The sequence below is a fragment of the Apodemus sylvaticus genome, chromosome 12, assembly GCF_947179515.1.
Source record: "Apodemus sylvaticus chromosome 12, mApoSyl1.1, whole genome shotgun sequence".
NCBI classification, from domain to species: Eukaryota; Metazoa; Chordata; class Mammalia; order Rodentia; family Muridae; genus Apodemus; species Apodemus sylvaticus.
In genome coordinates, this window is record NC_067483.1 from 27576131 (window position 1) to 27601254 (window position 25124).

Here is a 25124-nt window from a genome sequence, read left to right on the forward strand (position 1 = left end):
CACCTCGGGACCCACATGGTGGAAGTAGAGGGCCAATTCCTGTAAGCTGTCCCCTGAACTCATACATGTGCTGCGGCCCACACTGGCACACTCACAAACACACAAGTGCCAAAGCAGAAAGGAGGAAAAGGTGGACCCAGAATTCCAAAACCTGATGAGGGCTTTTCCAGACACCGACTACTCAGCGCATCAGTGCACTGTCCTATGCGAAACATATACTGCAGGGAAGTGAGCCAGGGGAGGGCAGAAATACTGCGTTTGATTGACCACCTCTGACTTGCAGGCTAAAGCAGACAATGAGCAGAGCTGGTGAGATGGCTCACGGCCAGACAACCTGAGCTGGAGCCTCAGAACCCATGAAAAGGTAGGAGAAGATCAACTGTGTGAGGGATCAGCAGGCCTCTAACTAGGGAACCTCTTGTTTTCTCAGAATTCAGTCTCCGTTTCAGAGGTCCAAATTCCTACAAGTTCAAACAGTGAGAACAAGACACATGGTTGACAATGTTCGTCAGTATTGTATTCCTAAGTGCAGAAAGGTTTATGGTTCAAAATATTAAAAACTATTTTTGCCAGAATTATCTTTTCTTGTTTAAAATTATCATTTTTATTTAACAATCATTCTATCCCAATAGATCTGCTGAGGTTTCTTTCATCATTTCTTAGCACATCCAACCACCTGTATTAATTTTATAAGATTAACCTATGCTACTGCGTTGGTTTAAATATGTTTGGTCTACAGAGTGGCACTATTTGGAGGTGTGGCCTTGTTGGAGGAAGTGTCATTGTGGTTGTGAGCTTTAAAACCCTCACCCTAGCTGCCTGGAAGCCAGTTTCTCCTAGCAGCCTTCAGATGAAGATGTAGAACTTTCAGCTCCTCCTGCACCATGCCTGTCTGGACACTCCCATGTTCCCACCTTGATGATAATGGACTGAACCTCTGAACCTGTAAGCCAGTCCCAGGGAAATGCTGTCCTTATAAGAGTCACCTTGGCCATGGTGTGTTCACAGCAGTAAAACACAAACTAAGACAAGTACAATATCCTAATATTTATCATGAATAAAAAGGACTAACACATGGTGATAATTACATATTTAATACATCTTGCTTTCAACAGCAATTTTCAAAGTAAACATATCATAGACCTTATAACTTATTAAAGATTTTATAGTGTTTACAAATTTGATTCTAAAAATATACCTTATTTGTTCTAAATGAATAGCATCTGAAAGACAGAATAATAGATACAGTGTGTGGTCACCACCACTGCCTTGGGCTTGTGCACACACTCCGTATGGAGTGCTCCTGGGATGCTCACACTCCCCGCCTGAGAACACAAAGCACATTGCACTGCAGTGTACGAGGTTTCAGTCTGACAGCACTGCTTTAAAAGAAAGGAAATTAAAATGTCTACTTGCCCCCAGAGGGAAGCATGAGCACATGCACACACAGACACATGTATACATTTTCTCTCACACACTCAAAACAAGCACACACACACCACAGTAGTCAGAAGAATTTACCCTTGTGTGCCAGACAGCTAACAATTTCAGAAATGCAAAGCGAACGGAGAGTCAGCTGACATACTTAACCCGTGAGTCCATGGCAGGAGTCATTAATGTGATGTGCGAAGTGTGCGCTACACACACTCTCCAAGGATGGACCTTGTAATAGACATCAGCACAAGGGCGTCAGGGTCCAGCATCCTCAGACTGCACTGGTGAAGGCCACACACTCAGGCCCGCTATACTGGTCAGTCCCATGTCTGCTGCCTAGAGTCTAACAGGTTATGACCTGTCTATCGCCTTGATCTGCCAGTGTTCCTTTTCATCCGGGACTGAAGCAGTGAGCTTCAGCAGCACATGACAGCTAATATCACTTTGGCTTCTGTGGTAGAGGGAAGGCGACACAGTATTCCTAAGCATATTCATCTAGTCAAATCCCCTAATTTTAGTCATTTATTCTTTTCCAAATGTAGACTCAAAGCAGGGTGATGCTGATAACCCCCTCTGTCCATCACACATCCTTCTGGAGAAATCTGGAAAGTATTCTTTGGGTCCCTACAGTAATACAGGCATAAAAATATTCTATGGAAGTTCACTGGTACCATATAATAAGATTCAAACTCTGAAACGATAGCAACAGAGACAACACACATGTGGGTGCTGTGACCAACACAGCTGATTAGAAACAGGAGAAGGCACACCAGCCGGTGAGAGGGAACGGCCAGCTACACATTGCTTTCTGTTTGCTTTGTTTTTAGCTTTCTTTTTCTCTTTCACTAAATTTCTAAATTGTTCAAAGCATTCTTATTCTCTGTGTCAGTAACGACAAGTTTGGCACATCGACATTGTGATACAATGTATGGTATGTTCAAAAAATTTAGAAATTTCATGTACTCATAAACATATATTTCATGTAGTGCACAGTTATCTTACATTTATTGAAATCAAATACCGAAAGGTTGGTAACTGATTTACAGAAGCAATCACAGACTGCAAAAACATGTGTGTCACACACACACACACACACACACACACCACAATCAAGGGAAAACTGCATCTTCGCAATTTTCCAGTCCAAGGTTCTGCTGGTGAACCTCTCATACCCACGGTGGCCCGGGCTTCCACAGAACAGATAAGACGCCTGCCCTCTTCATTCTTGATGAGATTTTTCAGCAATAACTTTACATTCATACTGCAAAGATTAAAAGGTCAAAAAGTTGACAGATTAATCTCTTGTGAATTACAACTTTCAAAAAAATTAAACAGCTCTAAAAAGGAATGTTTTAGTATGTGTTCCCTTTATTCTGCAAAGAACGAAGAGTGAACGAAGAGTGTCTTCTGAAAGTGAAGACAACGCAGAAGACAGCAAAAAAGAGAACAATTTGTTGTGCAAACCACAACAGCTGCTATAATATGATATGATATGATATGATATGATATAATATAATATAATATAATAATTCCAATCATTATTTCAAATCATTCTATGTATGAATATAAAGGATAACTAAAAAAATATTAAAAAAGAATAGCTACCAAAATATATGATGTATATGATGCCCTTTTTGTTTTTAAAATTGTTCTTTTTCTAGGAGCTGAGGGTGTGAAGAAAACCAGGGTTCAACCCCCCAGTACCACAGAACCCGGGTACAGTGGTGCATGCCTACAATCCCCACACTCAAGAGGAAGAAGCAGGAAGACCAATTGTTCAAGGCATCCTCAGCTACGTAGTGAATTCAAGGGCAGGTGGGCTACTTGAGACCTAGTCTCAAGAAAGAAAAAAACCCTTTGTTTATAGAATGGAAAACTTTAAACTAATAAAAATGAAACAACAAAAGTCAAGTATCAAATACAGTCAACGAATTCTACCACCTACCCATAACCTATTTTTCCTTTTCTCTCCACTTGTCCCTCAAGTAGTAATGTTCCTCAGATTAAAGTCATCCTAATGACTTATTTCAATGAAAGTGCAAAGGACAGTTCAAAGAGCACTATTTCTGCCAGTGCTTTCCCTGGAGTGATGGCCACGCTGCACAGCCTCAGCTTACCATTGCCAGTTGACGACCAATGTTCCCCATCGTTATGCCTCCAGCAAAGAATATACATGGCAGCCAAGAGCGGACATAGAGGAAATCTGGAGATGTGTATCTAGAATAACAGAGATACTTTAATAACCCACAGAGCAGGGAAAGGGCACTCAGACCAGCATAATGAAGGTAAGTGAGTCTGTATATTAAACCCACAGAGACCTTCAGCTCTGAATGCAGTTATTGATGATTTACAGAGCAACCAGGTGACAAGGACAATACTTACTGATAAACACCATTGTAGACTAACAGTTGGGTGACAACAGTTGCTAAGAAAGCAATTCCAACACCAAGGCCAAAACCACTTCTAGATCTGTCAAAAGTCCACCACAGTCCTACTGACAGTGCAGCCAGTGTGAGGGAGAACTGGAAGTTGTTGTCGAAGTCTACTTTCTGAGACCAGTGCTAAGGAGCCATCAGAAACAAGGGAGCCAGTGACACCAACAGTTCACGTCTCTAAACTGAGAGAATCTCTTCCTACTGGACTCAGCATTTTAACACAACACACGATGCTAAGTACAAATAAAACTATATTTAAACACCAAATACAGAAGGCATTAATTAGCAGATCCTACCTTCTTGTAACCAATATGGGAAAAAAATAGGCTATACACATTCCTAATTGTAAACTCTTTAGAATATGCTTTTATAGCTAAACATGTAATTGTGCACTTTAGATTGTATTGCTAAAATAACACACCTTTGGAGGAAAAAGAAAGAGAAAAAGAAAAGAGGAAGGAAGGAAGGAAGGAACAAAGGAAGGAAGGAAGGAAGGAAGGAAGGAAGGAAGGAAGGAAGGAAGGAATTAGAAAATTAAGAAAGGAAGGAAGAAAAAAAAGAAAACCAATAATACTTCTCAAAAAGGTTTAGAATGACTTGAAATGACTTGGAAATGGACGGGCTGACAGCTATTTAACAGGGTACCACACTGGTTGTGTGATTTACTGACAGACACATTTTATAATAATGCAGTTCGGAACAAGAGTACCAAGGACACAGCATCCCTTTCTATTATGTCAACTGCTCTAGTTTTAATTTGTTGAGGATAAAGCCTTGAAGTGAACATTATCTCCCCCCCACTGCCAAGCTATTCTGGTACCTGTGACTTTCTAGCAGGGCACTTTGCTCTGATGATATTTTATTTCTGGCACCCACTTAAGTCTATTCACAAATGTATAGCCCCTTTTACTCAAAAATCTCTGAACAGAATGGAGCCTTACAAATTCTACTTTGTGATTTTTTTTTCTTCTTGCTAGAGGATTACACTAAGAAAATTAATTCTGAGTGCCATTAAAAGGACATTTTCTATAACCCAGAGGCTCCGCCTTGGCTGATCCGACTGAACTGGCCTTGCCAGTCCTACAGCAATCTCTCCTTTCTCTGCCCATAAAGTCAGTTTCTGATTCTGGCGATAGCCCACTTTTCCCCACCATTCCCATGCTCTCACTACAGCATACAAACCCCCTTCTAGCTGAAGCCTTGGCATCTGGGACCATTGCATGCCAGTTTCTTAAGATCAGTTTAAAAGCTAGCCAGTGGTACATGCCTTTGATCCTAGCACTTTGAGGCAGAGGCAAGTGGATCTTTTTGTTTTGTGGCCAGCCTGGTCTACATAGTGAGTTCTAAGAAAGCCAGGGCTAAACAGAGAAAGCCTGCTAAAAAAGCAAGCAAGCAAACAAGCAAGCAAGCAAACAAGGAAAGAGATCAGTTCTTGTGAGTGGCTGATTTAGCAAGAAACTAACAGTTCATCTGAGTTAAGTTTCTCTCTTCTTTTGGCTATCCTTATATATAAACTCCAAACCACAGGGTTCTGACCACTGATTCCTTTGTGCAAGAGGCATTCACATAAATAGATGATGGGATACAATACTAACAGGATCCATCTCTGCTAACTATTTAGCACAGTAAGGAGGCTTCTAGGGTAAATAAGTCAAATGCATCTATTTCAGAGGCTGTATCTTGTGGTTTTCCAAACTCTGTGTAACTTAATATGAAAAATGTTTGCTATAAATTTTGTAAACATTTTAGGTTTTCCTTAAAGGACAGATGTGACAGCTAAGATTAAGTAGTTCTCTTAGAAACAAAGGATAAAATGAACAAAGCCAAAACCGCACTCAAAGTTCTAGAAAGCCCTAAACTCCTCCACCTAAAAGGACAAACAGTAGGACTGTGGAGATGGCCCAGGGCAAATGGGACGGCATGCAAGCAGGAGGACCATTAGGATCCTAGTGCCCACAGAAGAGCTGGGAGGAAGGAAATGGATGGGTCAGTCATACAGAAGCTTAGTAGATTATAAGTCAATTTAAAAAGTAAAGTTAGAGACTGAATTAGAAGGGAGATATCCTGCATTTCTGGATAATGATGGTCCCAAGGCTGCTAATTGAAAACCCCAGTGCCAGGTGTAAGATACTTCCCTCTGAGCTGTAGTCCTCTTGCTATTGCTGTTGCTTGCCCACCAGAACTAGTTAGTAATACAATCTTATTGCTGAAGATAACATACATTTTGCTTGTTTGCAAGGTAAATAAAAATCACACTACAACTCAGTTGCTGGCTAGCTTTCATAACCCTGAAGGTGTTATACCAGTTGCTGGGGGAGAAAAGGCATCCTACCATGCTGTGAGCCCTGCAATTTACAATACCAATGTGCCAGGCAAGATTTGTGCACAGTTGTACAAGTGGTATCAGTGTAATAGGGGTATCAACTACTCTGCTTGAATTCCAAACTCAGTTCAAAAGAGGGAATTCATATCTGGCACTATAAACCCAGCCCAAAGCCCAAGGCTATGCAGGACTTAGGTCCTAGAGCTGACACTAGTTTAGCTAACAGTCATAATGCCAGGCTGTCTTCTAAACAGTTACAGTTATGCCCATATAGAAATACTATTCCGCTGTCCCCATCCTTAATCACAGAAGCCTCTTTTTGTAATGAAATGAAATAGAAGGTAAATACAGAACTCTCAAAGTTATGGATGATTGAATACTCATTCCTACACAGACATCTATACTACTCCCTGTAAAGTTCAAAGGTCATTGAGGAAGAAGCTGTGGAAAGGATGTGAAGAGCCTGGCGATGAGGAGGAGAAGGGCAGTAAATAGTGTCTCCTGGACATGACATGGCCAATGAAGAAAGGGTTTCACAAGTGTGGCTGCCTACAGGGGACCTAGTGATAGTCAATCATGGATGGAGAGAGGCTCATGGAGTCTGGCCTCCACTTCTGGGTCCTGACAGACTCTGAGGAAAAACAATCATCCTTTTCAGACGTGTACCCACTAAGGAGCCCACCAAGCTCCAAAGGCTACTTTCAAGTGTACTACCATACAGGTGATCATGGAACTCAGTGGATCTCCAAACAAACAAACAATTTGAAAAAGTCAAGGCTGTGGAAAAAGGACTTGTAGAGAGAAGAGGTAATAGGAAAGAGAAAAGGGAGCCATAGTGACCAGAGGGCTGTATACAAAGTGTACAAAACTCAATAAAGAACACTCAATATACATTATCAAAAAGAAAGAAAGCTCACAGGTCAGGTGAGAGGCTCAACATGAGTGATAAGAATCCAGATTGCATTGACAAACATTAAGCAAGTTGGTCACATATTTCAAAACGAAAAGTAAAAGAAAGAAGTGTTGAAACAAAACCCCAAAGAAGCAAACAAGCACAAACAAAACACATGACAGTATGCTGAAGCAGAAGGGTCTGAAGTGAAGACCGGTTGGGGTTAGCTAGCACAGTAGGAGCCTATATTATAAAGAAGTGTGTATGTGTGGGGGGGTACTTCTTAGTGTTGACTATAACTAATAAATGACAGTATAACTTCTTTAAAAATAGACTTTTAAAAAGAGTACCTAAAATTACCAGGGTCCTTACTTGCAAACCTAAATGAAGAAAGAAAAGGGGTGAGGGGGTGAAGTTTGAAAACTCAGTTTTTGAATTAATAAAATCCCATGTAAGGGATCTAACAGCCTAAGGAGCAGAGTGTTAACATGGGGCTGAAACCCAGCATATCCACCCTACTCTGAACTCACACTTGCTACTCTGGAATCTCAGCAACTGGGTCAACATTGTGGTGACACTGAGTGAGACCGTAAGAGTTGATGGCGGGGAGGGAAGATGCAGGCTCCCTTGTTACTGCATGTTTCAGAAAGGATACAGCACTGGCATGATTTATTCCCACGAACACCGCCACGCAGCGCATGACACTGGACCACTCTCTCTTAAATTTATGTGGTTCTCCTAGATGCCTGTCAATGCAGGGGTACAATAGCCCAATCACAGCTGTGAAAAGAATAAAAAAAGTAAGTCATCAGCAGTACTGCACTGGCAGCCATTACACTACACAAATCACTACAGCTACTGCTTTCTAGATTCTTGCAAAAGGGAAATTTACCCAAATGACTGGTTACCACTGCATCTTTAAACTTACCTTCCAAGGAACCTGAGAGTGGCAGCACACTGCAGAAAGCTGTGAGGAAGCCGCAACACTCTACAGGCAACACACACTGGGGGGGGGGGGGTGATTCATAAGGAGCCCGAGACACTAACTCATGTAGCTCCTAACAGTACCTTAGAGCCTTGAAAGTGCCAACTCAGTCCCTAGTGTGAGACCGCTGGATAAGAGAGCTGGAGGGTAGGCCTGTGAGCCCACACAGCCCCCTCTCCTGCACTTGGCTCCCAAGGTCCTGGCCCCCGAGTTATGCAGACCAGCCCCGCCCGGCACATCCACATCAGCTTCCTGTCTGCACCCAGCCAGCTCCTGACTCTGCCTTCCACCTCACCCTCTCACAGTTGCTCTCACACAGAGAGAAGGCGGGACGCAGGGGAAGCACACAGTTGCTAGGTATGTATGGCAGTGCACACATTGACTCCTAGCGCTGGAAGGAAAAGCAGGCAGAGCCCTGAGTTCAAGGTCAGCTTGGTCTACTTAACACATAATCAGACCACTGACTTCAAAACAAATGAAAACCCTACAAATTTACAGATAATATGTAAGTCTGCTGTTAAGAGGTAAGATGCCATCTTAGTGACAGCTCTTGATTTGAGAATCAACATTCTTCACTACCAAGGTATCCCTGATGAAGATCTAGACTATTTGCATGTGTCTATTTTGTGCATGTTTCTGAAAGTGTTCACAGAGCCATGCAGAAGCCAGAGAAGAAGCCAGGGCGCCACTGCTCAGCCTCCGCTCACCGTGGTGTCTGGAACAGGATCCTCCCTGGCCTGAACTCACCAAGCAGGCTTGGCCGACAGCCCAGCGAGCCCAGACCCAGCTGCATCCGTCCTTCCGCACTGGATTACAAGCAGGCACACCTTGCTTAGTTTGTTCCTTTCTTCTCTCCCAGCCCTTCCCCCTTTTCCTTCTTTCCTTTGTTCTGAATGTGAGTTCTGAGGGGCCAAACCAATGCTAACAAGACAAGCACTGCACTGACGGACTATCTCCCAAGCCCGCAAGAAAATGTGTTGATTTGCTAAAGCTTATATGTTAAATCTGTGTCTACACATGCATGTGTGCCTCCTAGTATGTGCATGTGCATTCGGGTGCCCACGGAGACTAGAAGACACAGGGTCCCCAGAGTCACAGGAGGTAGTAAGCCACCCAATATGGGTGCAGGGAGACAAACTCAGGTCACGCCCTCTAAAAAAACACTAAACACTCTTAACTGTTGCACCATCTCTCAAAAAAAATTTATATAATTTTAAATATAAAATTAAAAGGGTAAAAAAGAAAAAGAAAATTGGAAAGCAACGAGTATGACAAACCACAGGCACGCAAAGCAGTGGGGGAGGGGAGGAAGAGTAGACCTGGCCACTCCCACCTGGAGATAAGACTGGAGTTCTGCCGCCTTCTCACCTCAGCTTTGGTGAGTATAGATGACTCACAGGCCATCCTGAGACCAGTGACAAATCACAGCAATGCAGATACAATGGCTGCTAAAAATTGCAAGTTTCAGGGTCTGGGTGATGGCTCAGTTTGTGAAATGCTTCTCTTGCAAGCCCAAGTACAAACCGAAACAAGAAAATCTAATGTGGACTGTGTCTAAGGAGGGACAACTGAGGGCATCCTCCGGCCTCTGCATACATACGTGAACAAACACATGCACACACAAAGAAAACCCACATTATGTTCCTGTTTACAACACACTACTGAAAAATCCCATTGGTTTAAATGACAGCATTTCAAAGTTCTACATGATTAAAATGACAAGCATGCCTAATAATTGAAACATGTCTAAATGATATTTTTTCCTCAGGGGCTATCACAAAACAGCTCATTTGTCATTCTCCAATCCTGTTTAATAAATGCATACGCATACATAGATGCATACTGATATTGATGCACCTACTTACCTATCCTATCACCTGTCTGTCATCTGCCATCCACCCATCTACGATCTATTGTCATCTATTATCTACCTATATATCAATTAATTTATCCTCAACCTCCTGCCATCTTTCTCCTGTTTGCCTGTGCCTGAGTAAAAATTCAACCAAAGCAGGTATTCCAAGTCAATTTTCCTCAGCAGCTGATGCCACTGGTAAAGAATTATCACAGAGATGCTGACATGTATGTGCAGACGTGTAAATAAGTAGAACTGACTATGCTTGCATGCAAGTGAGAGACACTGAGAAGGGGAAGTGCAAACACAAAGAAGGAGTCAACATGGCCACGCTGCCAACCTCGGGTTTGCTAATAAAACCCCAAATCCGTTGAGGATGCATGGCGCTCAGCTGCTCACTGAGAGGGAGACTTTGGGGTAGCTTGTCACTTCCCATTAAATGTCTTTCTTTCTTTCCTTTAAATAAAGGCACGGCAGAGTCGGGTAGGAATATACCCAGCGCAGCGAGGCTCCACTGTCTGAGAGCTCAGTGGAGTATGTCTGGGCTGCTTCTTCTCGCTCTGCACCTCTTTTTTAAACAAGAGACTTAAAATCATGCTGTGTAAAATCATATGCAAATGCAATCCTGCTTAATCAGATGGTTCTCTGATGTAAAATCACATGTCTTCTGATGTCTTTAAGTGATTCCCAGTAACAGTCTGCCAAAACCGAAGACAAAAGGAGTTTGTGAAGCACTGGTAGTAAGCCATCACTCTCTCAGGGTGCTGCGCTCAGTGCAGTGAGGCAGGAAAAGGAACACAGTTAAATTAGACATCCAGCAATGAGGGGGGCTGAAGAAAACTACAGTACTCAGCAAGACACACTGCCAAGGGAGACTACAACAGAGGCAGGTCATGATTTCATTCAGCAAATACTTAAGCCCTATAATATATCTGGCTCTTGATTTTTCCTGGGGATTTAAAGAGGGCTGGGGAGATGGCTGAGTTGGTAATGTGCTTGCTGTGTAAGCCCCAGGATCTACTTAATACACACACAGAGGCACACAGACACACACACACACCGAGAGAGAGGGGGGGGCAGGCATGGTGGTATATACTTGTAACCCCCTTGCACTAAGAAGCAAAGACAAGCAGCTTCCTGGAGTTTGCTGGCTAGCTGGTCTATCTTACTTGGTGAGTTCCATGCCAGTGAAAGACTGTCTCAAAGACAAATCACTACGACTACCACTACCACCACCACCAGGTTGTGGCATTAGAGATGTGACAGTTGAGCTTGTCCTTTGGCATGTGTGCATGCAAAAACACACAGACACACATGGGCATAGACATGTACACATTAATAAACAAGAGGATGTGTTTCCATGGCAAAGTGACAGACACTACTGAATGCTGGACTGAGTACCGACAGGATACTGAGGGGTTCTTACTCCGTTCCTGCACATGAGGAGAGGGAGTGGGCTGTCAAGAGTTCCCATACAAATGACCCTGCAGGCAGGAGCATGGAAACAGTTTTCTTACAGAGGAGGCATCTGAAGGGATGAGGCACAGCCAGAAACAAGTAGCACTACCAGGAAAATGTAAGGTTTGAGCACGAAGGGAGGCTTGGGGTCCAGAAAAAGTCAGAGTATTACAAAATGTCACAAGAAGGCTTTAACCCTGTGTATGGTAACGAATCAGGAAAACTATGTCACCATATTCTGTGTCAAAGACAATCATTCTCAAGAGTCCCACAGAACCCAGGGAAGTGGTGTCAGTCAAAATCAAAGTAGAAAAAAAATCTCCAAGCCCCGGGGATTGGGGCCAAGATACCAACAGAACCGTGTAAGCTCACTGTGGACCGTGGAAACTGGGGAGGACAAAAACCTCCCCAAGACAGAGGTGACAACTGTCTGAGTAGCAGGATCCTTTAACTGGCCTTCTCAGGCTTACCTACCTGTGATTTTGAGGCAACTTCTCTACTTCTTTTACCCACAATACAGAAATTGTCTTTTGAAGTATTTATTCTTCAGAGCTAGTAATGTTAACCCTCCAGTCCCAGTACCCAGGAAATGAAAAGCAGGACAATCAGAAGTTCAGGGCCAGTCTGACCTACAGAGTGAGTTGGAGGCCATCGTGGGATGCATTATTTTATTTCTCAACTGTAATGAGACAATAGGAAGATACCCTTGGTAAAGGCTCCTTGCTGACTCTCCAGCTCTAATTCATCTCATATATGAAGAAGGGAGCTCAGGGCAATGCCAGCTTAGGTAAGCTGGTTTAGACCCTCCTGATGATGACGTCATACTCTTTGGTTACAAGGCATGGAGAAGCCAAGCTGGTGCTGACAGGAAAGGTTCCTCCATGCTGGCTAGCTGGCTGTAAGTCCTGCCCTGCAATGACTGGCAAGATAAGATATACCCATGCGTGCAATAGTGTTCTGGATGTTACAGTGATCCCCTGCCTGGAATGTCAGTGGGACCAAGAGCGCAGAGCTGGTGAGCTCACAGGCCCCGGGGCTGAACCTACTACTATTATTTTGCTAAGTGGACATCCACTCAAGCTGCCCTGTATACCTGCATCACTATGGCCATAGAGCACAGCTGTCACTTCTCACTGGAGAGGTTTCCTTGTGCAGTGGATGGCAGTTAACACAAAACAGAGAGATGTCTGTGGGATGTTCAGCCACAAACGGGGCATCTATGTCACAGCCCTCACTCCAAGGCTTGGGAACTATCACAGAAATCAGGGTGGAAAGAGGATGAGCACCCTGGCCGAGGAGGACCCTGGAGAGACAGACTATCTCTTGGGCATTACAGGCCTGTTGCACTGATGAACCCATAGCAGCTGTGGCGGCAGCACATGAGGAAACCTGTCGACGGTCTAGCACGGAGCAGGAAATGGTTTCCCTAGCTAAGAGCTACCAACAGTTGAGAGAGAGGATCAGTTTTCTTTAAGCATGTGGCCCCAAGCCGGTCAGCCACTATCCAATGGACTGGTATATAGGAAGCACAAACTGTACTTGTGCTTCTGAGATTAAAAAAGAGAGATCAAGAGAGAAGATGTGAAACTGGGATGAAGATAATCAAAATATTAGATGTGATGGCTACGGGAGCATAGGTCTTTAATCTCGGCACTCAGGAGGTAAAGGAAGGTGGGTCTCTGAAGAGTTTGGGCCAGCCTGATGTGCATTATGTGTTCCAGGCCACAGTTACACAGTGGGACCCTATCTCAAAACAAACAAACAAAATAAAAATGCCATATGTATGAAATTCTCAAACAGTTAATACAAATCTTATTTGAAATATATATATACATATATATACATACATACAAATAACATGTGGACAAAACAGGTTGTGTTAATATATATATACTATATATATATATAGTATATGTGTGTGTGTGTGTGTGTGTAATAAACTAATAAAAACTAGGGGCCACAAAACTGACAAAACTGAAAGAGTAAGGCAGGGCCAGAGGAAGGAAAGAGAAGAGGGATAACAATCATATTTTAATTTTAAAAAAAATTATAGAAATCCCTCAAAACATTCTCTTAGAAAAAGAAAAAAGAACAAGGAGGAGGAAGAAAAGAAAAGAAGGAAAGAGAAGGGAGGGGAGGGGAAGGAAGAGGAGGGGAGGGGAGGGGAGGGGAGGGGAAGGGAGGAGGAGGGGAGGAGAGGGAAAAGGAGGGGAGGGGAGGGGAGAAGAACAATCCACAGCAACCTGTGAGACTTCCCCAGTAATGCTTCAAGAAGCTACAGCTTCCTAGGAGCACCATCTAAGGGCAGGAGGTGCTCCTGTCCTTACAGTAAAGTGATGATCTGGAGACCCTGGTGTGGATAGCTACTCGGTCTAAGAACCTAAGTCAGGAGGGTGCAGACTAAGTAAAGTGATGATCTGGAGACCCTGGTGTGGATAGCTACTCGGTCTAAGAACCTAAGTCAGGAGGGTGCAGACTAAGTAAAGTGATGATCTGGAGACCCTGGTGTGGATAGCTACTCGGTCTAAGAACCTAAGTCAGGAGGGTGCAGACTAAGTAAAGTGATGATCTGGAGACCCTGGTGTGGATAGCTACTCGGTCTAAGAACCTAAGTCAGGAGGGTGCAGACTAAGTAAAGTGATGATCTGGAGACCCTGGTGTGGATAGCTACTTGGTCTAAGAACCTAAGTCAGGAGGGTGCAGACTAAGCTGCATCTTGAAAGGAAAAAGAACTAGCAGCTACTAGGGAATGTTTTGTCTTCTGAATTTAAGTAAAGGAAATACAGGTAGATTTGCAGACATAGCAAAGAATAAGCTACAAGTTCTCTTACTATCTGGACCACTTCTTAGAGAATGTCAACCCTGGGGAAACCAGGCGGTGATGGCTTCTCTTAATTTAAGGGCTCCACTAGCTTGACAGGGCTATCTAAGCCACATGGAATCTGACTGCAACAGTATCTGTCCATGTACCAGGGTTACATCATTGTTCAGCAGGTTTCACAAAATTACTTGAAGATATCCCAATTACTTGAAGTCAGCCTCAGCTTTGGACAGACACACCTGCAACCTCTAGCTCTAGGATGTAGGACAAAAGTACCATGTTGTGTCGTAAGGTATTCATGTCCACTAAGCACACACAGCCAGAATTACAATCATCTTCTCCCACACAGCCATGACTACCTTCTATTACTTGTTATATAAAGCACAGCTGACCCACTGACCTTGGCATTAGACAAAACTAAAGAACTGTCCATTACGGACAGACGCTCAGCATCATTTGAACATCAGGACGTGTTTCACTTAACCATCAACTGTCCATTACTGAGAATGGTCACTAAGAGGACTACCAGGATTTTAAGCAAAGATAGGTTACCTCACTGTTGTCTTCCAGTATTTACCATTCTTCTGCTACATTTAAAAACCAGGTAGCAAGGATAAAAGTATGCACAAAAATCTAAAAATACAACATCAAGTTTTCAACTTGAATAAAATTATTCTACTTGGGTCTGCTTCAAACACAAAATTATAGCCTTTACATAAAAATTTTAAACAGCAGTGAATATTATCAAAATAACTTAGCGATGTTAAATGCTTCACACCTAAGAGAACTGGTTTTACGGCTAACTTGTGAAGGTGCAGAAATGAGGTTCTGAGAGTAACTCCTGGCTGACTCCACGGGCAGCAGAGCAGGCAGAGATGTGCCTGGAGGACGGAAAGCAGAGCCACTGCGGCCTGAAGCTGGGACACAAAGGAATGAGGGCATAAAGGAGCCTGGGAATGACAGAACTGCCACCTCTGAGGGAGAGGGGACATCCACCACGTGACTGCACGCACATGCCAAGCACATCCAACTTCGCTCAGAGGGCCACTGCACTCTACTGAATTATATCCTCGATGAGAGGGTCAGGTGCTTCCCACAAAAGCAGGAAGGCCTCAGTTCAGATCTCAGCATCTCATAAAGTCACTGTGCTGACACATGCCTGTAATCCCAGGGCTGGAAAGGTGAAGACACAGGTGTAATCCAGGGCAGTCTGGGGCTCAGTGCCCAGCTAGTCTACCCAGCTAGTCTACCCAGGTTTAGTGAGAGGCGGCTCAAAAAACAATTTAGAAAATAACTGAGGAAGACGCCCAACCTCTGGCCTCAATGTGCAGGCACACATATGTTCATGGACACCCACCCACATGTGCCACCACACACACACACACACACACACACACACACACGCTCGCTCACTCACGTGTGAGCAGAACAGAAATGCGTTACACATACCTGAGGCTGTGCCACAGCATGGCGGCACCCACCAGGCAGATGAAAAGATGCTCGTGATGACATCTGGTGGAAAAAGTGTCACATTTCTCTGAATCTGAAGCAAGTTCAACACTAATGCAAGGAACACGCCAATGAAGAAGAGTACCACCCCGCGGATCACCACGTTCACGCTCTGGCTGGTGACAGAGGAGATGTATGGGCCACACTTTTTAGGCCGAGGTGACTCCGTCTCTCCTTCCGCCATGGTTTCATAAGTTCAGTAGGCCTAAAGCCGTAAAACAAATGTGGCTTCGCAGTGGCAAAGGTGAGCTGTGACTGAAGCAGACCACTGTCTAATGGCACGGCATCGCGTCTGAACACGAGCCTACCAGAAATCCTACAAGAGATAGAAGTAGAGATCAGCATGGGTCTGACACCCGACCGCACAAGTTTTCATACTTCAGTACTAGTGAAGCAGGAACAGAATCAAACAACAAATTTTTATACTAATTTATTTTAAATTTACTCAATTAAGAAAATCCTTTAAAGGAGCCTTTATATGCATGTTGTAAAAAAACAAATGTTACACGTGTATTTACTAGGACACAACAAGTGACTTAAGAGGCCTCATCTAGAGCCAGAGAGGTGCTCGGCAGTAAGAGGTCAGGAGAGGACCTAGATACCCACCCCACATGGCAGCTCACACGTGCCTGGAGCTCCAGATCCAGGGGAGTGATGCCATCTTCTGGGCTCTGTGGACACCAGGCATGCATGTGATACACATACATACATGGAGGCAAATAATCATAAATATAACACACACACAAATAAATCTTTAAAAAGAGAGTCTTCAACACCAGGGTTTGATATAAAAGCTCTGTGAGTAAAGTCTTCACAGCACAAGTCTGAGGCCCTGGGTCTGGCCCACACCCTTACATACAAACCCAGAGGTGCTGATAGACGCCGGTGTGCCAGGGCTGGAGATGGCGAGACAGGAGGATACCTCAGGCTCACTGGCTGGCCTAGCTCTGCCTCAAAACCACAGTGCAGAAGGACTAAGGCAGATACCCACTGTCTATCTCTGGCTGCACTATGCCAGTGGGCCAGTAGGGGAAGCAGAAGAAAAGCACCAGGAGAATGCAGCACAACCCAGTGACCACCTTTGAGGGTCAGTCTGGGGGTTCATTCACTCCTCTAATGAAACTGACAGCAGAGGTCCAGCTGGGGTCTTCCCAAGAGACTGCTGTGTTGTCAGTTTAGGGCTCACTGCAGAGATGTTGGGAGATGAGCTTGGGAAGGGGTAGGATCTAACCCAGAGGTGAAGGTTGGTTAGATGAGGGTTTGGCACATGCTTATAACAATGATCAAGAAGTTAAGGTCACCCTCAACTACACAGAAAGCTGGAGACCAACCTAGGCTATAAAACACATTTCAAAAGGAAGGAGACACACACACCAGCAGAATGTTTTTAGGCTAGTTGGGGCACTGTCCTGGGAGGGAAGCAACTGTGGAACCCCAGACCCTTTTGTTCCCTATCTGGCAATGCAATCTGACACTAAGGTCCTCACTAGGGCACAGATGATGCTAACTAGTCACATTCTTGAATCTCCAGAGTGCTGAATAAAATAAACTTGTTTCCTTTACAAAGTTAGCCTGCTTTCAGTATTTCCTTGCAGTAACACAAATTAATCAGCTAATGTAGCAATCCTTGGTGTGTGTTAAAGATAAGTAACAAGACTTTGCATGTACTAATCCAAGCACTTGGCATGGGAAACTCATTTAACCCTCAAAATATCACTAAGAGGATGGTGTGGTGGTATATATTTGTAATCCCAGCACTTTGTAGGTCTAAGCAAGACGATACTGAATTCAAGACCAGCCTGGGCTGTACAATGATACTGTCTCAAAAAGTAAAATAATAACACCAATAATAAGAGCAATGCCCCTGCGAGCTAAGTGTCTTTATTACAAGTGAAGCAAGCAAAGAAAGGTCACGTCTATGCACCTAGCACGTGCGTGGCTTGAATCAAACCCAATATCCAGCTCCCTTGCTCTCAGCATGATGGTAAGCTTCTCAAAACACCAGGTCCTGGTTCCCGATGCATACTAACAGGCTTGAAATGTGAAAACATCAGTAGGCGTGCATCTCTTCTGTCGGCTGGTTTTGTCTTACTCAACTACACTACATCTACATAACTGCTTCACTACATCCTGGGCATCTCTGTAAGTCAGTAACTAAGGGACATGGCTTGTGAATCCTCAAACATTTTACTTGCATGAAGTTTATTTTATATGTATACTTGAGTGGGCCAGCTTGTCACAGTGCACCTGTGGTGGTCAGAGGACAACTAGTGGAAGTCAGTTCTTGTCTTCCACCATTGTGGGTCCTGAGGGATCAAAGTCTGGTGGTCATACTTAGCTTTACCTGCTGAGCCATCTCACACAGAAAGAACCTCTAACAGCTAGCTTGTAATTATCTGTAGAGCTGCTTTATGGGATATAAACTTTTTATGTCGGTCTTATTCACCATTAGATCTCCACTGTATCTCTCCATGAAGCAAGCTTCCTTCTTAGCCCACAGGAGTAGTTGCTCCACATAGCCTAAGCCAGGAAGCCAGCTTCATTCTTCTAGGATCAAACTCTCTGGGCTCAGCAGTCCTTAGAAAGGTAAATCTAGAACGTAACCATTTAATCATGCCTTTTAAGTGTGTACTTTTCAAACTACCATAAATACAAATTTTAGAGCAAAACTCAATGTCTAAATCTCAGAACAGTGCTTAGATATGATCCATAGCCATATGGGCCAGGCAAGACAGCTCAGTAGGTACAGGGGCTTGCCACCAAGGCTGTTGACTTGAGTTTGATCCCCAGGTCCCATACTGTAGATGGAAAGAATCAGCTCCTGCACATTGTCCTCTAGGCTCTACACACATACTATGGCATGTGCACACCTACATGTGCAAGTACACACATAAACACACAGATACACAGAATAAATATAATAAGAAACTTTTAAAGAAATAGCTATTATGAAATATGAAAACCCATAATTTTCAATACCATTTAATGAACACTTAAACAACAGGTTCTTCTTTTTTAAGACAAGGTTTCACAAGCTGGTCAAGGTTGGTCTTAAACTTCAGATCCTCCCATCTCCAGCAACCCCTTCTAAATGTACTCCCTACTCCTAGAGCAGAGATTGTATGTGCTACCAAATCAGGTTTGTGTAGTGCTGAGAACCAAACCCAGGGTTTGATTTTTACTCACTGAACCATCTCCTAGCCCTGTAGAATAAAAATATAAATATATTTCATCAGTGTGAAAAAATGCTTTAAAGTATAAAATAGCAACAAGCAAACAAACAAAATACCTCAAATGGCTCCCACACATACTGCAGGAGACCAACAGCAGAGCCTGCCTCCGTGGCTCTGTGTAGGCACAGCCACCTTACCCTCATAGAGCATAAGTAGAATCAAGAATTCACTTGCTCTGTATGTGAATTTTTCCAAAGCAGAATTAACAGCAACACATACCTTTAGTTCAATAGCAATTTTAGAAGGATGAATAACTTTAATTAGCTAGTCTTTCTACCTCCGGAGATAACTGGTCGGGATCTGTCAGAGAAGCCTTGGCACTTAGGTCAGAGGATCCCCCGCTGGGTGGAAACTGTTCTGAGCATGACATATTATTTAGCATCCCTGGCTCCTGCCCACTAAATGCAGGCCTTCCCATTTGTGATGCCAAAAAGTGTGCCCACAGTATTTCCAAATGCCCTGGGGGAGGCTCTGTCCTCCAATGGCGCTGCTGACTGCTGCAGACTTCTTTTCTCATTCCCTGGTCTAGGAAGACACTCTGGGCTGTTTATTTGTGTTTTCTCCCACTGCTGTTTATGCGACCTTCCTGGCAGCCCTTCTTCAGTTTCCCACTTCACCCCCACAAGTTTCCTTTAAAAATAACACAGCATTTGTTTCATGTTTATTTGAAGCAGAACCAAAAGACTAAGTGTGGTTATATCACAGCACAATGATATATAATTACCAGGGACAAAAATAAAGGCTACAATACTTCACATCCATGTCCTAAAATTTTAGGCCTGGAAGGAAGCCAGGGGACCATCAATTCCAGGCTATATTTGAGCTTCATGTAAAGGAAAAACAAAAATATGTATGTGTGCATTTTTTTTCAGAGTTCACACATGTACTCAAAAAAATCTCCAGTATCCAAAGTCAACAATGGGCCATCATGCCAGATGAGGTGTAGTGACCCAAAGCTGCTGAGTAGGAGCACCCCCGAATTCTATGTCAGATTGGGCTACACAGTAAATTTCAAACTAGCCTGGGCTACAAAACTAAAAGGAGAAAGAGGAGAATGTGGAGGAGGAGAAGGAAGAAGGGAAGGAGGGAGGGGGAAGGGAAGGAGGGAGGAGGAAAGGGAGGGAGGAGGAAAGGGAGGGAGGGAGGGAGGAGGAAAGGGAGGGAGGGAGGGAGGAAGAGAGGGAGGGAGGGGGAAAGGAAGGAAGAGAGGGATGGCCAGAGAGACTGACGCCCGCCCGATCAACCTAACAGTTCTCTCAGTCATTTTAACAGTCTCACACACAGTCTGCAGGTGACTTAGCAAGATCAACCTAACAGTTCTCTCAGTCATTTTAACAGTCTCACACACAGTCTGCAGGTGACTTAGCAAGATCAACCTAACAGTTCTCTCAGTCATTTTAACAGTCTCACACACAGTCTGCAGGTGACTTAGTAAGATCAACCTAACAGTTCTCTCAGTCATTTTAACAGTCTCACACACAGTCTGCAGGTGACTTAGCAAGAACAACAAAGAGTCCCTATAGTGCGCACAGTGGAGCAGGGATATAATCCTAGCATGCAGGAGGCGGAGGCAGGAAGATGTGGAATTCAAGGCTGTCTTCAGCTACACAGTACGTTCAAAAGCTAGCCAACAATACAAGGACACTGACGCAAAACAGAACTGAAAACTAGATCTGAGGAGGGAGAAGCCATTTCTGGGTCCTCTTAACACAATTACAAGTAAACATGCACAATAACTTGGGTTGGTCACACACATAAGAAGTTCGAGAAACGTATTCACTACCTCCTAGACAACAGTGGAATTCCTTTTCAAAGAAAGCCATGTTTTATGGGCTGGGGAGATGGCTCAGAGGGTAAAGGAGCTAGGGATACAAGTCTGACAGCCTGAGTCAGATCCCAGAGTCCCAAGGTGGAAAGATTTAATTTCTCAAAGCTGTCCTCTGGCTCCCACATGTGTGCTGTCTCATGCAACCCGTTCCCCCCCACCCCCACCCACCCCCAACACACACACTGATGATCAGTCACAGTAAATTAAAATTTTTAAAGTTTAAAAAGCACATTTATAATCACAGCATTAACTAGGAGGGTGGGATGTCTTAGAGGCTCTGGGAACAAACACAGCATAATTATTTATTTACTCACTTATTTATTTACTTATTTATTTTTGGTTTTTCAAGACAGGCTTTCTCTGTGTAGCCCTGGCTGTCCTGGAACTCACTCTGTACACTTGGCTGGCCTCAAACTCAAAAATCTGCCTTCCTCTGCCTCCCAAGTGCTGGAATTAAAGGCATGCGCCACCACCGCCTGGCAGCATAATTTATTTTAAAGATTCTTTAGCGATTAATAGTTTCTTAAAACAAATAAAGCTATATAGTTATATTTTAAGTATTAGTCTTATATCAAAATGAAATCAGGTTCTCCAAAATTTTTAATCTTATTGAAAAACTTGGATCGTTAAAAAAAAAAAATTAAGCATAATACTTCAAGGGCTCCTAATGAGATAATGGTAATAAATAAGCAGGTGTTTTTAAGTCCCATTGTACAAAACCAGATAGGCTAATATGTCATTTTCTTTTCCTGTTTGAAACAGGATTTCACGTATGTAGTCAAGGGTGGCCTCAAATCTCTTGATTCTCCTTCCATGTTTTCCAGAGTGGGGGGATTACAGACTTGAACCACTAAACCTGACTTAACTTTCCAAGACGGCCAAGTTGTAAGCAGGCAGCCATGTCTGGGCCAACCATTTCGTCTCCATGAACAGAGTTCCTTCCACCTCCCTGCACAAACACCACACAAACATCTTAGGCATCACACAGGAAACTATTTTTAATGTCCTCATGAACTATTAACTCCAAAACAATGCTTTTTACAATTTAAGAGAAAACTTTACAAGAGGACATGCAGTAAGTATTCTACCTTGAGCACTGAGTTACAGTTTCCATAACGTGCATGAATGAACACAGAAAGACAGTTTAGCTATTAGATCAGTGGCAAATTATCAAAGCTGAAAAAATACTACCCTGTGTGATTTAATGATAATGGATTCATAGCATTACTTTTAGACAGAAGAGAAGCCTAAGTATTGTAGAGTACAAGTAAATCAAAGTTTATATTCACCATCAAAATAATGCTTTCAGGTAATAAGCACTGAGAAAAATATAGAAACAAAATATAGTAACTTAAGAACTAGTTAGAATTTAGGCTTTTTTTTTTTTTTTTTTTTTTTTGGTCTAGGTCTTTGACCTCAAACTCAATATATAGCCAAGGATGGCCTTGAACTTATGATTCACCTGCATCTACTTCCCAAGCACTGGGATATCCATCATGCACCATCACACCTGGTTTAAATCTGGGAACTTAAGAACCATTCAGTTGCAAGCAAACAGGATTGTTCATTTTTCAATGACTAGTGGTCACACTGGTAAGTTTGCATTCTCACATGAATCTCTCTTCAGAGACTGGGTCAGACACATCCCCAAGTAATAAGGTTACGTCACTATCCCCCTTTTCTCTTCAACACACGCTGTGCTCATTAGAATGACGTTCCCGAAACAGAATAAGAATCAGCACTGCAAAAACACAATCCAATGACACGCTTTAACCCTCCTTAGATAAAACCACACACACATGACTCTCAAAGGTGCTTTAGAACTCTAGGAAGAAAAAGTGCATTCCCTCAGTACACCGAAGCTCTTCTCTCTCCACAGAAAAGAGTAAGTAAGCTGTGTGACTATTGCTTTAAAGAGAAAGCACAGAAAGCTTAGTCCTTAAAAAATGTTACTCTGTCTGGTGATAATTTTCTAGGAACAATAAAAACATTGTTTTTACTGAACTGCACTTTATCTTTTCCTTTTCAGTGTCTCTATCTGAAACACAATTATCAGTTTAAAAAGCATCAAATTTCCCCAAATACAAACGATTCATTGATTGGTCATTTCATAAGAGATGAGAGCTGAATACAATGAAAACAAATAATATCACTGGTTACAAATCCAGAAAAAAAGTTTCGAAGATGAAAACATCCATCATTGTTTTTCCCTGCAGGCCATTAATTAGCAGGGGGTCACCCCTTTATTCGTTTTCATTCAGTGCTTCATTATCAGGGTCAAACCCCAAACCTGATGGTGGGGAGGTGGAGAGAGAGTCACGCCTAGAAGTCTTCTTTTTTGTTTTTGTTGTTGTTGTTGTTGTTGTTGTTGTTGTTCTAACTCAGAACTGGAAGCTCCCATTGCTGTGGTCAGTTTCCCTGCGACACCCAAACCAGCCTGTCTCAGTGTCCCAACTGTCAACTCGATTTGCTTATTCTCCAAAAATTCCCTCATCAGTCCTACAAAACAGCCAACACTTCAGGGTATATATTTCACCCAACGACATAGGTAACACCACCCGTGAACAACTTTTCACTTAAGTTTTAATACCTTTCATGTCCCGGAACCCCATCCTCAGCAAAGCACTGTTTTCCTTTAGCAGACAGCTCATCTCCACGGAATGACGCTGAAAACCCCAATATACCTAAAAGGTATTCACTTCCGATCCCAAATCCCTACTCTTCAACTCGGGAGTCCTCTTATTTCGGTGGATTCTAAACTTACTACGGTTATGTACCTAATTTCGATCCATCCTCCCATACAAGCCCGAGGCTCCCTCCCCAGACGACAGGGCACCCGAGTCCTGTCAGGTGGACACACTAGACAGCTGGACCATCTCTGTCCCCAAACAGACCTCCAGGGTCACCCTTTCCGCCGCCTTCCAGCCGTCTCCCACTCTGACAGTCCGCCACTGTCCAGGGACCTCGGCACCCCCTAAAGCCTGCCCCACCATGAGCCCGATGTTTTCTTCTAGATCCCGCTGACCTCTCTCCAGGTAAGCCGGGACCCCTCGCCCAGCAGGCCCCACCTGCGGGTCCTGGGTCCCCCAACTCCAACCAGGAGGAATATCCAGCCTGCAAGGCTAAAGCAGACACAGCTCCTCTTCCCGAAAGCCACCGCCGTCCTCGAGCCGTCCCCCTCCAAATAAGCTCACCTGAGCTCTGCCGGGAGACCCCCAGTTCACCCCCGCCTCCGCCATCTTCAGGGACCGGCCCCCGGACCTACTCCCCTCCCACAGCTCCGCCTGAGCCGCACTGCGCCTGCGCGGCCCGGGCGCTTCACGCTGACAGTCGGGGCAGAGCAGCTTCCGGTTGCCTCTGCGCGCAGTGCCTCCGCTCTACGGAGACGGGGCCAAAGGACTTCCGGCGTGCCGGAACCTCCGCGGTGGAAGGAGGCGGGGACCTTGTCTGGGATGAGAGGCTGCGGAATCAGCTGTTGTTGGTGGCCTCGGTAGTCAAGGGCTCTGACGGGTGCCTGGACTCTGTGGGCGGAGTGAGGGAGTCGTGCGCGCACGCACGCACGCACGCACGCGCAGCCCGAGACTCCGCCCTCTGCGTGGGTCGCGGTTGCCAGCCAGGTGCCAGGCTCTACAATTCTCGCCTGCAATTTCTTCCCGCCTTGGAGCGTGCCTCAGTATCCTCTCTGATTACGGATTATTAAAGGCAGCTCTTTTCATCAGCCCGGCTCTCGGGAGATTTGCATCGAAGAACAAGCACCCCAAAAACTTATCACCTCTTAACTGTCAAAATCTGCTTTGACTTAAAAGCGCACCCTTCCTGAGACAGGGTCACACTATGTAGCCTTAGCTGATCTGAAACGACCCAGGTAGACCAGGCAGGCCTCACTGAGAACCACTTGCCTCTGCCTCCTCCTCCGTGCTAGGATCAAAAGTGTGCGCCACCACGCCCAGCCAAGACCTTCCTTTTAGAACAGGAACCAATAATTAGAAAGTGGAGATTGTGCACTTTGGAGATTGTGCAGATGAACTGTTGTTTTGGGTGGAAATGGTACAGAAAAATGTTTTCTTTATTCCTTGACATTTTTAAGGACTTGGAAGTTCGAGTCGGGAAGTGGAGGGTGACTCTGGGAGATGTAGCAAGGAAGTAGGGAGAAAATATGAAAATACATTGTATGGACTACTCAAGGACTCATTTTTTAAAGAAAAATTTCATACATGTATACGGTGTGGTTTGGTCATCTTCCCTCCCCGCCACTACATTCCTCTACAGAGTGTTTTTAAAGGCTAATACTAAAGTCTGAGCATCATCAACAGACCTCTCTGTTTCCTGTTTCTTTCCTGCCTCTTCAATG

At 44.1% G+C, this 25124-nt stretch overlaps 1 protein-coding gene across 4 annotated transcripts; it reads right to left on the reverse strand.

The window, feature by feature from the left end:
• Nucleotides 1-1075: 1075 nt before the first annotated feature.
• Nucleotides 1076-24283, reverse strand: Insig2 (insulin induced gene 2). Of its 4 annotated transcripts, none has more exons than XM_052200542.1 (6): nt 23968-24283; nt 15653-16028; nt 7740-7864; nt 3817-3983; nt 3552-3651; nt 1076-2695 (listed from the first exon to the last, which is right to left on the reverse strand). In XM_052200542.1, the coding sequence occupies exons 2-6, from the start codon at nt 15894-15896 to the stop codon at nt 2654-2656; spliced, it is 678 nt and encodes a 225-aa protein (XP_052056502.1). In that variant the 5' UTR covers nt 15897-16028; nt 23968-24283; the 3' UTR covers nt 1076-2653. The 4 variants fall into 4 exon arrangements, with proteins under 4 accessions (XP_052056502.1, XP_052056505.1, XP_052056504.1 ...); XM_052200545.1 differs by lacking the exon at nt 23968-24283 and adding an exon at nt 23842-23940; XM_052200544.1 differs by lacking the exon at nt 23968-24283 and adding an exon at nt 23799-23819.
• Between the last annotated feature and the right edge of the window lie 841 nt (nt 24284-25124).

Coding starts and splice junctions, on each gene's coding strand:
- Insig2 (XM_052200542.1), bottom strand. CDS start 15,896: ATGGCGGAAGGAGAGACGGAGTCACCTCGGCCTAAAAAGTGTGGCCCA. Junction 3,984..7,739: donor GAATAAATCATGCCAGTGCT/GTATCCTTTCTG, acceptor CACTGGTCTCAG/AAAGTAGACTTCGACAACAA. Junction 3,652..3,816: donor GTCTACAATGGTGTTTATCA/GTAAGTATTGTC, acceptor CTGTTATTCTAG/ATACACATCTCCAGATTTCC.